Source organism: Cetorhinus maximus, chromosome 5 (genome assembly GCF_964194155.1).
Source record: "Cetorhinus maximus chromosome 5, sCetMax3.hap1.1, whole genome shotgun sequence".
NCBI lineage: Eukaryota > Metazoa > Chordata > Chondrichthyes > Lamniformes > Cetorhinidae > Cetorhinus > Cetorhinus maximus.
The window spans coordinates 1,208,420-1,226,233 of record NC_135883.1 but is presented as its reverse complement, the minus strand read 5'-3'; the positions used below and the strand labels follow the sequence as shown (position 1 = coordinate 1,226,233).

Here is a 17,814-nt window from a genome sequence, read left to right as displayed (position 1 = left end):
AAACATGATGTCTTTTTTACTATCTTCAGTCCTAGTGGTGCTCAGCTGATTTTCCACAAAGCAGTTGGTGGAGGTGCCTCTGTTGTGCCTGTACAGGGATAGGCTGCCACCCCCCACCCCATCCCCCCAACAATTTAAATGGCTCCATTCTATGATTTGGAACGAGAAAGACCCCAGCATACTGTGGTGCCTGAAGTCCTGCTTCTCTCTACTTCTGACGGCAGAGTGGGAATCTTCAAATTTGGAACCCCCAAGACTAACACTTTAATCAGAACAAAAGCAAAAAGATAAAAGCAAAATACTGCGGATGCTGGAAATCTGAAACAAAAACAGAAATAGCTGGTAAAACTCGGCAGGTCTGACAGCATCTGTGGAGAGGAACACAGTTAACGTTTCAAGTCCATATGACTCTTCAACAGAACTAAGGAAAAATACAAATGAGGTGAAATATAAGCTGGTTGAGGGGGGTGGGACAGGTAGAGCTGGATAGAGGGACATGATAGGTGCATGCAAAGAAGAGATTGCCAAAGATGTCGTAGACGAAAGAACAAAGGGGTGTTGACGGTGGTGATATTATCTAAGGAATGTGCTAAAGGTGACATTAAAGGTGGAAAGCAGGACAAGCAAGTGGCAGAAAGCCCTAGTGGGGGTGGGGGGAAGGGATCGAAATGGGCTAAAAGGTGGAGATAAAACGATAGATAGAAATAAATTTAAAAATAGGTGGGAAAAGAAAAATGTATTTTTAAAAATTATAAATGATTGGAAAAAGGGGGATCGGAATGGGGGTGGGGATGGAGGAGAGAGTACATGATCTGAAGTTGTTGAACTCAATATTCAGTCCGGAAGGCTGTAAAGTGCCTAATCCGAAGATGAGGTGCTGTTCCTCCAGTTTGCGTTGAGCTTCACTGGAACATTGCAGCAAGCCAAGGATGGACATGTGGGCATGAGAGCAGGGTGGTGTGTTGAAATGGCAAGCGACAGGGAGGTCTGGGTCATGCTTGTGGACAGACCGAAGGTGTTCTGCAAAGCGGTCACCCAGTCTGCATTTGGTCTCTCCAATGTAGAGGAAACCGCATTGGGAGCAACGAATGCAGTAGACTAAATTGAGGGAAGTGCAAGTGAAATGCTGCTTCATCTGAAAGGAGTGTTTGGGCCCTTGGACGGTGAGGAAGGGGGAAGTAAAGGGGCAGGTGTTGCACCTTCTGCAGTTGCATGGGAAGGTGCCATGGGAGGGGGTTGAGGTGTAGAGGGTGATGGAGGAATGGACCAGGGTGTCCCAGAGGGAACGATCCCTGTGGAATGCCGCCAGGGGGGATGAAGGGAAGATGTGTTTGGTGGTCGCATCATGCTGGAAATGGTGGAGGATGATCCTTTGAACGTGGAGGCTGGTGGGCTGATAAGTGAGGACAAGGGGCACCCTATCATGGTTCTGGGAGGGAGAGGAAGGTGTGAGGGTGGATGCGCGGGAGATGGGCCAGACACGGTTGAGGGCCCTGTCAACCACCATGGGTGGAAAACCTCGGTTAAGGAAGAAGGAAGACATGTCAGAGGAACTGTTTTGGGAAGTGGCATCAGATGCGACGGAGGCAGAGGAACTGAGAGAATGGGATGGAGTCCTTACAGGAAACAGGGTGTGAGGAGCTGTAGTTGAGGTAGCTGTGGGAGTCGGTAGGCTTGTAATGAATATTGGTGGACAGTCTATCACCAGAATTGAGACAGAGAGGTCAAGGAAGGGAAGGGAAGTGTCAATGATGGACCATGTGAAAATGATGGAGGGGTGGAAATTGGAAGCAAAATTAATAAATTTTTCCAGGTCCAGACGAGAGCATGAAGCAGCACCGAAGTAATTATCGATGTACCGGAGAAAGAGTTGTGGAGGGGGCCTGAGTAGGACTGGAGCAAGGAATGTTCCACATACCCCATAAAGAGACAGGCATAACTGGGGCCCATGCGGGTACCCATAGCCACACCTTTTATTTGGAGGAAGTGAGGTGAGTTTAAGGAGAAATTGTTCAGTGAGAGAACAAGTTCAGCCAGATGGAGGAGAGTAGTGGTGGAACAGGGTCCTGCCCCACGGAACTAATTTCTTGCTATCTTGACTCCATTCTCTCTCCCCTTGTCCAGTCTCTTCCCACCTACATCCGTGATTCCTCTGACGCCCGACATCATATCAACAATTTCCAGTTCCCTGGCCCCAACCGCCTCCTCTTCACCGTGGACGTCCAATCCGTCTACACCTCCACCCCCCACCAGGATGGTCTGAGGGCTCTCTGCTTCTTCCTCGAACAGAGGCCCAAACAATCCCCATCCAACAGAGGCCCAAACACTCCTTTCAAGTGAAGCAGCATTTCACTTGCACTTCCCTCAATTTAGTCTACTGCATTCGTTGCTCCCAATGTGGTCTCCTCTACATTGGAGAGACCAAACGCAGACTGGGTGACCGCTTTGCAGAACACCTTCGGTCTGTCCGCAAGCATGACCCAGACCTTCCTGTCGCTTGCCATTTCAACACACCACCCTGCTCTCATGCCCACATGTCCATCCTTGGCCTGCTGCAATGTTCCAGTGAAGCTCAACGCAAACTGGAGGAACAGCACCTCATCTTCCGACTAGGCACTTTACAGCCTTCCGGACTTAACATTGAGTTCAACAACTTCAGATCATGAACTCTCTCCTCCATCCCCACCCCCTTTCTGATCCCCCTTTTTCCAATCACATTATTTTTAAAAATACATTTTTCTTTTCCCACCTATTTTAAAATTTATTTTGATCTATCGTTTTATCTCCACCTTTTAGCCCATTTCGATCCCTTCCCCCCACCCCCACTAGGGCTATCTGTCACTTGCTTGTCCTGCTTTCTACCCTTAATGTTACTATTAGCACATTCCTTAGATAATATCACCACCGTCAACACCCCTTTGCCCTTTTGTCTATGACATCTTTGGCAATCTCTTCTTTGCCTCCACCTATCACTGGCCCCCTATCCAGCTCTACCTGTCCCACCCCCCTCAACCAGCTTATATTTCACCTCATTTCTATTTTTCCTTAGTTCTGATGAAGAGTCATATGGACTTGAAACGTTAACTGTGTTCCTCTCCACAGATGCTGTCAGACCTGCTGAGTTTTACCAGCTATTTCTGTTTTTGACTTTAATCAGAATGCCTGTTATGTGTAATAAATGTTCTCTCTGGGAAGGTGTGCATGTCTCAGGAGCTGCCCACCCTGAGCTGCTGAATAACTGTGAGTCCTTCGGGGAAGTCTGTAGCTCCCAATTAATCGTTTCCATACACAGTAATACAAGTTATGAGACTGAAGAGCTTTGGTGGGAAGCTAATTTCCCCCAAAACCTTGTAGAGTCTTGCCCTGCTGACAGTATTGAACGCTTTAGTGAGAGTTATGAAAGTAAGGTAAAGAGGTATATGCTGTTCCCTATACTTTCCTTGTGGCCGCAGTATGGAGAAGATTATGTCCACTTTGGATCTGCTGAGCACTACTAGGGCTGGAGATTGTAAAAAAATTGTAATATGACAAGAAACTCTGATTGTTTACCCTTTCCCAGAAGCTTTTCTGGGTTTTTTTTGATGACCTAGAACAGAACTGATCCAGTTCCACGTGGCTTCACTAAGTCCCAGAATCACCCGAGATCACCCCCAATCCAACCCCCACAGCTAGCAGGAGAATGGCAGGGGAGGTTGGATGACTCATCTACAATTCACAAACCCACCATCACCTCCCCACCCCCAAACCCCCAACATTGTAATTTGAGCCAATCTTACCACCTGGAAAATCTGGATTTCACCAAAAGTCCCACTCCACCATGGGAAACACATTCAAAAGGTGCCCCCTCTTTTGTCACCTTTCTTTTGTATAATGTGATGAATTTTGCATTACGCTTGGCCTGTGGAATGGATCTTGTTGTAAAATCTCACCTCTGAGGCCATGTTGGCTGTGACTGGCTAAGGAACGATTGCAGAGACATAGATATGTCATAACTGGGTTATTGGGTGAACATAACTAACCATATATACAGATATACAAGACTAGTGTTACTCTGTCCAAGATTTGAGCTTTCTGATCTCTTGACTCTTGACCATGTGTCTCTTTCTTATACCATCATATGAGCGGTACTGTTTCTCCAGTCCCACACATCAACCCTTTCAACCCTGAACGCTCTAATGCTACAACCCCACCAAGTCTTTGTCCAAATATATTTTACATTTATATTTACATACTAACCAATCTCCCCCCAAGTCTCTGACTTCATAGATTCAAGTGGTCTGGAGGTTTCATGACTCTCTCTGATCAAGTTCTTGTCAGACTTGGAAGATCGGTATTCTCCCTTGGATTTCTTCATTTTGACTTGGTTGGTCTTCGGTAAGATTTGCAGTATCTGGTGCATTGTCAGTTTGACACTCCACACCTGGTTCATCCAAATGTATAATAGATAGTTCTCCTGTCTGTATCTAGACTTGATCCTCCTTTCCCTCTCCTTGCTGTCATACCTCTCCCAGTCTGTTGTTTCTCTCTCATGATTGTATTTTGTAGGCTTATCCCATTATTTACATTTGATATGTGCCCTATCCTTGTCTGTTGAGTCAACACTGGTTCTTTTTGACGGTTTTGTCTGTCTTTCTTTACTTCTAGAGTGATGACTCCTTGTAGCCTCTTGTTCGTGAGCTCTTGGGTAACCCTGGACTGCTGCCTATGGGAATAATTGATTAGACAGAACAGGAAGCGGTGAGGAAGGCACTTGATCAACATCTTGCTTTCCCTCAAATTCCAGTACCCCTGATGTAGCAGTAAGGTTAGTGTTTATCAATGTGGAAGAAGTGGACATTGCCTGGTTCGGCTTTGTCTCTACTTCTGGGCTTGTTTGACTGCTTGCACCCTTGACTACCGCTTTTGGTGGATGGATAGGCGTGGACCCCTTACAAAGGGGTCACCACTGTTGGATGAATGTGGGTTGTACCAGTGTATTATATTGCTCGAGTTTCGTCTTCCATCTTCTTGGCAAACTTACAAAGTGGTGAAGGATTGTGGTCGCATTCAAGTACTCATTGGTCCAATTGGTTCTTTACCACTTCGGTGAGAAAAAGTTTACCGTTTGTTCCCTGGACATCTTCATGGAAAAGGGATGAACTAATGGCCTCTGTGAAGAATCTGTGAAAAATCAGTGCTGATGTCTCAACCCAGATCTTCAGCGCATTTGGAAAGTTTGAGAGGCTCAGATTTGGTATCACCAATGACTGTCCATTGATTGATGTCCTCCGCTGGATTGATGAAGTTGAGGTCTACACAGGCGTTTTGGCTCAGAAGAGAAAATTCCTGATTGTGAATAACATATAGTACTTCCAGTATCTGTTTGTTCTTGTTATGGAGTGTTGCTTGCAACATTCCTATGACTGGTAGTTTGAGCCCTCCTGGACCATATAACTGGGTTTCAGTTGTTCTTGGCCATTGGTTTATTAGCCACAGTTGTTTGTCAGACAAGACTGTTACACTTGCTCCTGTATCCAGTTTGAAATTAGTGATATGGCACGCAGTCTTGGTTAACCACTACCGTTAGATGGACTGCATTTGATGCTCTCCTGCAACATCCTGTCATGATTGAGTTAAATGAGAAACCCTCATCACTTGAACTTGATAAATTATTTAGCAAGCAGAAAGAGACCCAGCAAGGATGGAATTCTAGCCAAACTACTCAAGCACAGCAAGCCCCATCTACCGCTGGACCTTCATGACCTTCTCCTTAGAAGGTAGAATCTGTAGTATCAGGGTCTTCTGAGTTGAAAGGGTTAATGTGTGGGACTGGAGAAACAGTACTGCCACATGATGATGCAAGAAACACATATATGACCAAGAGTTGAGAGAGGAGAATGCTCATGGCTTAGACTGAGTAACACCTAATCTTGTATATCTATATGCAGTTATGTTTATCCAATAAACCAGTTATTGTTCAGACATATCTATGTCTCCTATATCTATTGTTCCTTAGCCAGTCACAATAAACATGGTCTCAGAGTTGGGATCTGACAACAAGCTGGGAGCCTTGCAAGGCCCCGAAATCTCTGAAAACCAACTTTAAAAAAGTTTGCAAGTTTGACCTGAAAAATGGCGCCAAAACAGAAGACAGATGAAAATCTCCAAAAGAGCTCCATAGAAGACGTGGAGACAGAGGCAGAGAGAAAAATCAACTGTTCAGTTTACTAATGGCTGCACCATAGCACATGGTGATCCATGAAAAATCCTGATCCAGCAGCAGAGTCAAGAACCTGGCAACAATTGAGGAAGGATGGACAAACCTTGAAAAAGGCTCAAAATCTTCAAATTAACAGCGCAGTAAGCAGGCAGTTCTGGGCAAATTCCACTCCTAGCGAGCGTGTGTTTCCAAACACCGCACAGTCTGGGTCCGAAGTCAGCGCCATTACACATGGCGACCGCGAGGCAGAGATTGAAAAAAAAATTGTCCGCTTAAACATTATTACCCAGGGCGAAGAGAGCAGTGAACAGAGCTTAACACCAACTTCCAGCAATTAGTTAAAAAATTCTGCGAAGAACTATTACCAAAAAGAGTCAGCGACAGCAGCAGCTATCAATGAAAGGCTGATCAATGCAGGAAAACTCTATTACTGCAGCAGCAGCTATGGTTCCCAATTTCACCTTGCCAGACTGACTTGGACATGTCGAAGGGCCAACCAAATATGGAATAGGGCACTATGGAGGAAGAGCTTTTTGAGATTCAGAATTGCTTTTGGATTCGCCGTCTCACGAAACGTGCATGGAGCAACATCAAGCTGACTTTTCGGACCAAGTTCATGGAAGGATAAGAGCACAAATGCAGCAGTCTTCTCAAAGGCAAAGCCTAATGCTCATCAAACAGAGGCAACTTTGCTGGCTCAGGTATGTACGCAGGATGGAAGATGGTCACATTTTCTCCATGGTGAGTTAGCTGAAGCCTTATGACCAGTAGGATGCTCAAAGCTCCTCTTCAAAGATGCTTTCAAGTGTGACATGAAGGCCCTTAATGTCTGTTCTCGCACGTGGGAATCACTAACTATGACAGGAAAATGGCAATGACACCTGTGGACCGATGTGTGCCACCATGATGCTCAATGGTTACAGCGGGTTGGCAGCTCACAGAAACACTGGAAACAACCACTCACCATGACACCTGATAAACACTTCATGTGCAGGGCTTGTGGCAGAACCTGCCTCTCACTGATTGGTATCTTCAGCCATCAGCAAAAGTGCATCATATGAAGCTACCCCATCCTCAATGACTTTGATTTGCAGCATCTCCATCACCTTATACAGATGGAAGGATGTCGAAAGAGTACAATTAAGATAGTTATAGGAAGCTTCACATGTAAACAAAGTTTAAGTATTCAATATAGGATCCAAGGAACCTAATACAGCACATGTCAATCCGGAGTATAACACATTTCTTGCTAAGATCCTTTATTTGCTATTTTATCCCTCACAGTTCTGTTTTTGTCACCTTCCCATGGTTGCTATTTGTTTGTTAGCATGTTTTATTCTGGATACATGGAAGTGCTGTCATTAGCAATGTCCTAGCAACAATGGGGAGAGCAGCTGGTGCATGCTGCTACCAGTCAGCTCAGAGGTCAGAGAAGGATCCCACAGTGCCCCATACCGTTTACTTTCATTTGAAGGCAAAGTGCTTTCATGAGAAGGCATAAAATCCTTTGTAGACTTTAAAAGCTGTGAAACAGGCTTAAAAGTGCAGTGTTTAACTGTTAACTCTCACTCCCCTGACCACCTCAAATGGTTCTGTGATAACCTGAAGTTGTGCAATCGCCTTCATTTATACAGAATAGTTTGTCTGCTACTGCTAGACATACAATTCTGTAAGTGTCATCTTGCAGGTGCACAGTTATTTGGCAGGCTCAATGTGCTATTTTATTTCTGGCTGTTAAACTTTTTCCAATGACTGCAGAAGGTCAAGATAGATTAGGAAGCATATTGTCTGCCTGAGCAGGTGGCCTATCCTGTGGTAAGAAGCATGGTATTTTTGCCAGCAGCAGTATTTTTATTTGTCTCTAGTGACTATTACCTCAGGAGATACTTAGGGAAAAACCACTTCTTGATGTGATTATTGGTATCTTGGGGCACCTGACAATACCGCTGCCAAAGTGAGAGCTGACATCAACAGCAGGACCCGAACTGAGGGAGCCTTGGACTGCTTCTGTATAATAGTGTATTACAACATAAAGCACAGTAAAAAGAGTTATTTTAACTGATATGTTGGAAAGTATAATACTGAAAACTGCACATACAGAGACTAGATATTAGAGAGTATCTATAGAATGGGAGGGTGGCTATAACTGGAGGTGGGATGTGGAGGAGAAGTAGTAATCAGAGGCAAAGAATGTGGAGGCACAAAATGGAGCCAATAACATCTCATATGTCATGGCTGGCAAAGTTAACGTTTTGGTAACTGAGGTGGGTGTGCCTCAGCTTTGGTAAATGAGGCTTGTTGTGATTGCCACTCCAGTACACCTCCCCTAAAGGGCAGCAGCATAGCCTCCCTGGCCGCAGATAGTCTGAACACTGTATACAGGAACTGGAAATAAATGTGGGAGAAGCCAAAGCACTCACTGTAAAGATACTAACTTGCAGTATCGTTTACCAGGTACATTTCATAGGTCACAGCATTTATAGCTCACCCATTCCAATCCATAATAAACCTGACATGGCTCGGAATTTTCTGGCCCTGTTGGCATCGGGCATCCCTGGTGAGCTGCACGTCACTCAGGACTTCGAGGTTTGTTTGCCGACCTTGCTTCGGGCAGCACTTGCAGTCACCAGCGCCAGGATTCACAGGCAGCACCACATCACTTTTAGGGGAGGCTCACAGGCAGGTCTCTACCTACCAGACCAGCCATAAGGCGGAGGTGGCTTTTCGATGGCTGCAGGGTTAGGACTTGCTTGGGGAAGGGGGAGAAGTGGCCTCAGACAAGAGAAGATGCTGCAGGGCGAGGGCTGTACTGGGGAAGGGGGGTATCCCAGGGTATGTGTGGGGGCACATGTTGACCTGTTTAAGAGGCCTCAAGACGGTGAGGGCTGAGGAGGCAGTCTCCAGAGGAGATGTGAGGGTGTGTGTGAGGAAGTGAGTGGTGATGTCCCTTGAGCTGGCAGTGAGTGAGATGTCGGTGAATGTGTGATGGGCTTGTGAGTGTGTGAGTTTAAAGTGATGAGATGGCTGTCTTACCCTGGTGGCACGGATGAGATCATTCATCCGTTTTCTGCACTGGATGGCCGATATCTTGTGTGCAGCACTGACCATCTCTGCCACCGCCTCCCAAGCCGGAGTGGTGAGGCTGATGGGCCTCCTGCGGCCAGAGTGAGGGTCGAGGACATTGTGATGGCCTCCAAGGTGTCCAGAAGGCACTCCAGGGATGCGTCACTGAATCTGGGGGCTGCACTCTTCTTGATTTTTGGGGCCATGTCTCCGCTAGAGCAGCCCTGGGCTGCAAACATTGAGAAGTGTGCGCACGGCTGCAGTTTAAATGTGGTGCTCAGGTGAGGAAGCGGCGATGTCACGGCATCACGGGCAAATCAGAGGCCGCTCACCAATGAGAGGGTGTGTTTCCTGTGGTTGCATAATTAATGAGGCAGGAATGGGACAGTACGGCGCGAAAACCCGCCAATGTGGCCGTTGGGTGAAACTAACTTTTTTCCTGCCAGCTACCGTCCTTTGTGGAAATCTGGGATGATTCCGCCCATGGTTTCCATTGCCTCTCATGCACACCCATGCCTCAATATGCAATGTATAATAAAAGGCATTTCTATATTCACATCTTCCGAAAGTCTTCAAGTTGGACTCCTGCAGGCAATCCATGACTAACTGCAGCTTGTGAAATGCACCAGTTTGGTATCATTGGCCCAGTGTTCAGTGGGAAAGGAAATACATGTACTGGCCTTGCCAAATAGCCCACCAGCCTTCTTTTTGATGCATATGTAGCCAGCACAGTACTTGGCATTGCTGTGTTGGCCATGTCTGGGCCATATTCATAACATTTGAGGGCAGTGGCAATCTTGCCAACCACAGCCAGTGCCATCCTGGCCATTACTGGAATGTTCTTGACGGTTGACAGAGAGAACTTTGTCTCTCCAAGAACACTGCACCAAAAAGCACTGCAAACATCTCAAAATAAAGCCTTCCAAAAGCTTCTTTGTATATGGCACTTTACTCACACTCATTTAAAAAGTGCACGTAAAAAAAGGCACAAAAATCTCAGGGAATTGTCAGTGATGTTCACTTCAACATTTTTGCATCAATTCTGGGACTTAATTAGGCACATTCATGAAATAAGAGGCAGCACTTTGCACACTAATAATAGAAAAGTGCAGAATTGCAGCCTTGAACGAGGTTGGCGCTGGTACTCCACTCGCAATTCCCCACTCTCACCATTCCTGTCGTGCTGCTGCTCTCCAAAGGCAATGGGCTGGGGAATTGGTTTGATAAAGTGACCTGCTGAAACAGGCGAAGTGTATATTAGCCTTTCCAGATTTTCCTGATGGTAGCTTGGCACAAATTCTTCAAATCTCTCAGGACTTCCAGCAGCTGCTGCAATTAATTTCTGGCACATAATATGCTTGTTATGTTTGCCCTTAGCTGCAAAATCTATTCCTTCCCTCTTCCTAATTTTAAAAAAAATCACGCTATATTGGCTAGGAGGGTTTAATAATTCAGTCCTTTTCTTGCCCATGTTTGCTTCTTTTTCTGAATTTAGAACACTTTAGACATTTTTATATTTATTTAGGTATTATTTACAAAGTAGCCAGGTGATACACAAACTGTGGAGATAAGTAACTGCTACTAAACATACAGATGATTTTGAAAGTTAGCATTTCAATAGAATTTTCATTTTGTGTGATGAATTCTAAGATGAGCCTTTGCTGAAGTATCTCATGAATTAGGATGTATTCAGACATCCTGATATTTGGAGTGTCCAAGTTTGTGAATCACATAGAGGCATACCACAGAGCCTTGGGGCCCACATATAAAGTTCAAATGGAAGCTCCCGTTAATTTGCAAAGATCTCAAGTTATTGATACTAACATCTTAATGTTCTTCTTAGGATTCATCCAACAATGAAGCAACAGTGCCAAAAAAGCTTTTCCAAAGCTGCATGTTTGCAAAATTCGAACAGAACAAATCCAGCAAGTAAAAATATATAAACGGAATAGAATTGAGTTGTCTGGTCTTTGAGGGCTGGATCATAAGATCTCAGGGACTGTGTCTGGCATCTCTGATCTTGAATATAAATTCGAGTACGGAAGAACCAAAGCACCATTGAAATGGCACTTCTCCCAAATAGAAATGGAGGAAGAGGCAAGGGGATAGCTGGAGATAATTCAATGTTACGGATATTGACAAAGGATTGCACCTTTCTAAATGCATGGCTTGTGAAAGAAGATGTGAATGATTACCATCCTGCAATAGTGTATTCCCAGAGCTTCTTCAAGACCTGTAAGTGTCAAATGCTGCAGGTAAGAGTGAACTGGGATGATTTTCTACATGAGTGAGAAAGCAGCTGGAATTCATTGTCAACTCAGTGATATTTAACACTGCTGGACATTCCTTGAATTTTAGCATAACTTTACACTCATGCAGAATGCTGTAAGTGATGGTTGACTATTAACTGTTGGTTTATATGTTTGTGTATACTCCATTTTTTCTTACTTTTCACTCCATGGAGCAGGTAAACTTATTAAATATCTTTGAGCAAATGACAAATACTGTAAAACAATCAAGAGACTCAGATAATCTCCAAAAACACCAAGGCATATTTATTCATAAACATTAAGGAGAATGGATTGATAGAAACATGGAAAGCAACATAAGAAAAGGAACATTCAACCTCTTTAGCTTGTTCCACTTTTCAATTAGATCTTGGCTGATCTGTATCTCAACTCCATTTACTTATCTTTGACCCATAACCCTTGATATCATTATCTAATTAAAATTTACCAATCTCAACCTTGAAAATCTCAATTGAGCCAATATCCACAGTCTTTTGGGGGAGAGAATTACAGATTTCCACAACCCTTTGTGTGAAAAAGTGCTTGATTTCACTCCTAAATGGACTAGCTCTAATTTTAAAGTTGTATCTACTCTGTCTGGATTCCCCCAGCAGAGGATGAGTAGTCATCTCTGTATCTAATCTATCGAATCCTTTTATCATTTTAAACATTTCAATTAAATCACCGCTCAACTTCCTGAACTCAAAGGAATACAAGTCAAGTTACTGCAACCCTCTAAGCCCTGGTATTATTCCAGTGAATCTACTGCTCTCTCTCCAAGGCCATTATATTGTTCCTGAAGTGTGGTGTCATAAACTGAATGCATACTTTAAATTCCAAAAAAACTGCAGCAAGCACAAGAGGAAAGAAACAAAATGCTTTTACTTTACTGTGCGTTAAGCTAAAATCTTGAAACTTACCCCAGTGTCCAGGCAGTTTATTAATATATCATACAGGTAACTACGTGAGCCGTGAGTTCTATCGCGGTCACAAGAATCTCAGTTTGTGAACTTGTAAACACAACCCATGATTTATTATTTATTATCTGCGAGCGTCACTCTTCTCAGGAAGGTTGTCTCGTGAAATCATTCTTCATATTCCATGTCAGGGAATGTGAATTTAATACTTTGGTCATTTTCATCTTGTTGTTCAATGCCATTTGATCACTTTTTCTATATCAGCTGAGAGTTTCAGCATGTCTTATTTCCAGTGAACCAGAAACAGAAAACATTGGAAAACAGTCTGCAGGTCAGGCAGCATCCAGGGTCTGAAGAGAGAAACAGAGTTATTATTTCAGGCCAATGAGCGTTTTACGTCGATGACCTTTCATCAAAAATGAAAGTTGATAAAGATGAACAATTCTTAATCAAGTGCAGAACCAGGGAAAAGGGATCAGGAAAAGAACAAAAGGGAAGGTCTGGGATTCGGTGGAAGGCAGGAGTGATTAAATTGGTGATGGTACAAGGCAAAACGGGATGGCAGTGGGACAAGTAAAGAAAGAATAGATGGGTCCAGAGAAGCTGTAAATGACAACAGTAGAATAGGAGAGGTGGGAAGGAGGGAAAATCTGGCAAAGAGAAGATTCCTGTGGCTCAGAGATGTGCTGGAGAAAGGGAGGTAGACCCTACAGGTGCAGACCATCCCACCAGCCGTATACCAATAAGGGTTACCCTCCCCAAGAACCAGCCCACACCTCTGACACTCTCTCTGGTGCTGATGCAACTATTCTAATTTTGATGAAGAATCATCAACCTGAAATGTTGATATTTATCAGCTTAGTCCCTGTCAAAATTATGGGACCATGAGCAGATCAGGAGCCCATTGGACTCTCCGGCAGCTTTTACCAAGGTTCTTTAACTGAGCCACGACATTAGTACCCTGTTTCTGGGTTCCCTAATCAATCAGGGAGGGCAGGTAGGATTACCCGCTGGATCTCTATCTCTCTCTCCAGACACCTCACATCCCCATCTAACAGCCAACATTCACACTGACCCCCAGCCTATTGCCCTCTTTCACCCATGCCTCACAGTCACCCACCACAAATGTTGTCCTTCTCTCCTCTCCATACAAGCCACTTCAAGCACTTACACCTCTCTGCTTTCCCTCTTTACAGGAGGAGAGAGCACACAATTTGATTAGAGGCAGAGATCCGGTGGGTGGGCAGGGGGTGTGGGTGGTGCTGATTTTCTTCAGCTAGAGGCACCTTGGCAACCATAGGCAATGCATTCTCACCTGCTCCATTGGGAAGGAGGCCTTGTTCCAGGAGGCTGCAGTTGTTGGCAGTGGTCTGCTGTGAAAACTGGAGCTTCCAGAGGCACTAATGCTCAGATATGTCGAGAGAGCTGATCCTCTACCTGTGGACCCTGTGTTGGGGATATTAGCTCCTTGGAGCTGGATCGTTGTGTTTATCCCCTCTGCCCTATGGGAGTGGTATGTGGCTGAGGAGAAGGCAGATTGTGCTGATGTTGCTCCTGCTCTTGCCGGTGCTGTTGGTGTTGCTGTTCCTCTGGAGGTGGAAGGTAGAGCGGCATAAACTGCTCCCATACCATGAGGAAAGCTGGCAGCAAGGAAGGGCAGCTGTAGGTGAATGAAGTGCAAGACCAGGTGAAGTGACTTCCAAGAAGTTGGCAATCACCTGTGGAGCACTGAAAAGGAGCGCTGTGGGCATCAACCTCTCATTTTGCCAGGGCTTGTCCTCTTCAGTTTCACTGATCAAAGCCTTCCCAGCCTGCCAGTTTCACTGAAGAAGCACCAGTTACTCTGGTGAGTTCCACAAAGCTGCCTGTTAAATTCTGAATCCTTAGTTAAAACAAAACTTAACTGTCACTTTGACTATTCAAATACCTTTCCGGACAGCTGTCTGACGTTCCCCATTTGCCTTTAAACCTGCCCCGATGAAACCTGGAAGAGGGCAGGATGATAGCAGGTTATCCAACTCAATGTCACTTTTAGGGGGTTTAATTCCCATTTCCCCGCATGCACCCAAACCCACCTCCCCTTGCATAGAAAAATTTCCCGTTAACTTTGTTTCTCTCTCTCTACAGATGCTGCCTGAACGGCTGAGTATTTCCTGTGTTTTCCATTTCTGTTTCAGAACTCCAGCATCTACAATGTTTTGCAATTGCTTCATTTGATTTGAAGCACTGGACAGAATCTTAAGAAACCCGCGGAGGCAGGACCAGGAGGAAAATCCAGAAGGTTGATAGTGGGTTCGTGGGCATTCCAGCCTTTGGGCCATCATGCTGGAGGTGTCCAAGCAATGGAAGCAGCTGACGCCTGGCAGGGATGGGCAATTGACTGACCAATTGGGGCCAGATTGGGAAGCCGCGGGGATTTTACTGGTGGCTGATGGGTCCCACGCTTTGGGTGAAATCTGGTAGACCCCTGGATGCAGCTTCCTGATGGCAGGCTGGTGGCCAGCAAGGCTTCCTTTATTCATCTACCTCCACCATGATGGCTTGACATCCATGGCCGCAACTAGTTGTAATAATTTCACATATTTTCCAAGGCGCCTCCATCTTCAGGTGCCCTTGCATCCTCCTGCAGCTGTGCCCATCCTCCTAGTGTGGCCTTCAGCAGGACGCTGCTGCAGGCCCTCCCATTAGGACATTGGGCTGCCTGTTCCACCTGTTGTCCTTGATTGGATGGCTCTCCTGGAAGTGGCCTCTTAATTGGCTGCCTCTGGTAAGATCACATGGGTGATCAGTGGGGTCGGATCCCGCTTTTGATCCTGACCTCAGAAAATTTTCAAAGGCACTAAGTCACTGTGTGACTTGACATTGCAACTTCTATTTATTTATCTTGGCTTGGTCTCCCTTTCTCAGATCCATGCATTCTCAACCCGAAGCTCTGGAATTCCACCTGTCTTCCCCTTTAGGACGCTTTTTAAAACATAACTCTTTGACCAGGTTTTTCGTTGACTGTCCTAATATCTCCTTATGTGGCTCAGTGAAGTGCCTTGGGACATTTCACTACTTTTGAGGTGCTATATAAATGCAAGTTGTTCTACACCGACATGGTTCCGAGGAAATTGTTATATTACAGCAATTACAATGGTTGTCACTGAGAAAGGTTTTCCTCATTATGCGTGATGAATCACTTCAGTGAATAGCTGTGCTAAATTCATTTTTTTCTTAGATATTAGCAAACTTTTATGTTAAAATGCACGAATTGCATGGAAGAATTGTCCTGATGCAGCTCAGGTGCTGCAAATGAATTCTCTGCATTTTCACACAAGAGTCTCAAGTAAAGTGTTAACAATATCAGAAATTTGACCTGTTACAATCTGACCAATGAAGTGATTAAGCAAGTATAACACTATGCTAAGCAAGGTACAAGGTGCCAACTTGGCAGTGTAAAGTTTGCAATTGGAAAATAAACCGATAAAACATGTTAAACTGTTGTTGATTATTTTATGAGACAAGCATAGCCAGCCAATTGCACACACTGGATATCCATTGCTGTCTTTTGGCTTAATTAAACTTCTGCAAATATCACACTCCACAATATATTGACATATCACACCCGTTAATGCATATTGATATGCTTAATTGAATATAATACGTTGACGTGACTCCAGTAACTGGATGTCTTACATCAGAAATTAAATTGTGGGTTTCCAGGTCCCATGGAATCTGTTTATGTGGACAGAATTTTAAATGGAAATATGCACTTTAGTATGTTGCAGTCAGTGAGAACTTGTAAATCAAGTTGCACGATTAAAAGATTAGAAAGTCTTAAAGCCTAGTAGGCTTAAGTTACACATGATAGAATAAAATTCCCAATTTATGGGCTGCTTTCAGCAACGGGGTCAGAGTAGATCCAATTTGGCAAGCAGGGATTAGGTTAAGGAAGGCCAGCACAGATTTATTAAGGGCAATTCGCGTTTGACTAACTTGATTGAATTTTTTGATGAGATAACAAGAGAGGATGGACGAGTGCAATGCAGTTGATGTTATGTGTTTTTCAGTCCATTGTGGGATTTTACTTGGAGCTGGTGTACTTGGTCACCGCCTTTGCCCCTTCTGACACGGCGTGCTTGGCCAGTTCCCCGGGCAGCAGCAGGCGCACGGCGGTCTGGATCTCCCGGGAGCTGATGGTGCTGCGCTTGTTGTAATGGGCCAGGCGGGAAACCTCACCCGCGATGCGCTCGAAAATATCGTTCTTTTTCCGAATGGCAGGCAGTGACTAGTGGGGTACCACAGGGATCGGTGCTGGGACCCCAGCTATTCACAATATATATATAAATGATTTAGATGAGGGAATTACATGTAATATCTCCAAATTTGCAGATGACACAAAGCTGGGTGGGAGGGTGAGCTGTGAGGATGATGCAGAGATGCTTCAGTGTGATTTGGACAAGCTGAGTGAGTGGGCAAATGCATGGCAGATGCAGTATAATGTGGATAAATGTGAGGTTATCCACTTTGGTAGCAAAAACAGGAAGGCAGATTATTATCTGAATGGCTATAAATTGAGAGAGGGGAATTTTCAACGAGACCTGGGTGTCCTCGTATACCAGTCGCTGAAGGTAAGCATGCAGGTGCAGCAGGCGGTAAAGAAGGCAAATGGTATGTTGGCCTTCATAGCCAGAGGGTTCGAGTACAGGAGCAGGGATGTCTTGCTGCAATTGTACAAGGCCTTGGTGAGACCACATCTGGAATATTGTGTGCAGTCTTGGTCTCCTTATCTGAGGAAGGATGTTCTTACTATACAGGGAGTGCAGCAAAGGTTTAACAGACTGATTCCTGGGATGGCGGGATTGACATATGAGGAGAGATTGAGTCGGTTAGAATTATATTCGCTGGAGTTCAGAAGAATGAAGGGGGATCTCATAGAAACCTATAAAATTCTAACAGGACTAGACAGGGTAGATGCAGAAAGGATGTTCCTGATGGTGGGGGAGTCCAGAACCAGGGGTCACAGTCTGAGGATATGGGGTAGACCATTTAGGACTGAGATGAGGAGAAATTTCTTCACCCAGAGAGTGGTGAGCCTGTGGAATTCACTACCACAGAAAGTAGTTGAGGCCGAAACATTGTATGTTTTCAAAGAGCCCTAGGGCATTTCAATGTGTCCCAGTTTTGACTTTTTAAAATTTGGCCACCCTAAGCCTAACTTAGGCATTTAGACTGGCTTCAGGATGGACAATGTGTTTAAAAAGAAACATGCACACCATGGAGTTAAAAGCCCACAGCGTTCAGGAAACTCTAATTTTTGTATGTTGTATATTCAGTAGATCTCATGAAGAGGTTCTGAATCTTG

General features: G+C 44.8%; 1 protein-coding gene across 3 annotated transcripts in view; it reads left to right on the top strand.

Moving 5' to 3' along the window:
- LOC144680453 (XK-related protein 6-like) overlaps positions 1-17,814 on the top strand; it is a 916,065-nt gene that overhangs the window by 206,320 nt on the left and 691,931 nt on the right. The window contains exon 3 of one of the 3 annotated variants that reach the window (XM_078541418.1): positions 2,038-2,063. The exons of the other annotated variants lie outside the window; for them this stretch is intronic. Coding sequence (XP_078397544.1) covers positions 2,038-2,063 — 26 coding nt within the window. The remainder of the gene's footprint in view (positions 1-2,037; positions 2,064-17,814) is intronic. 3 annotated transcript variants of the gene reach the window in all.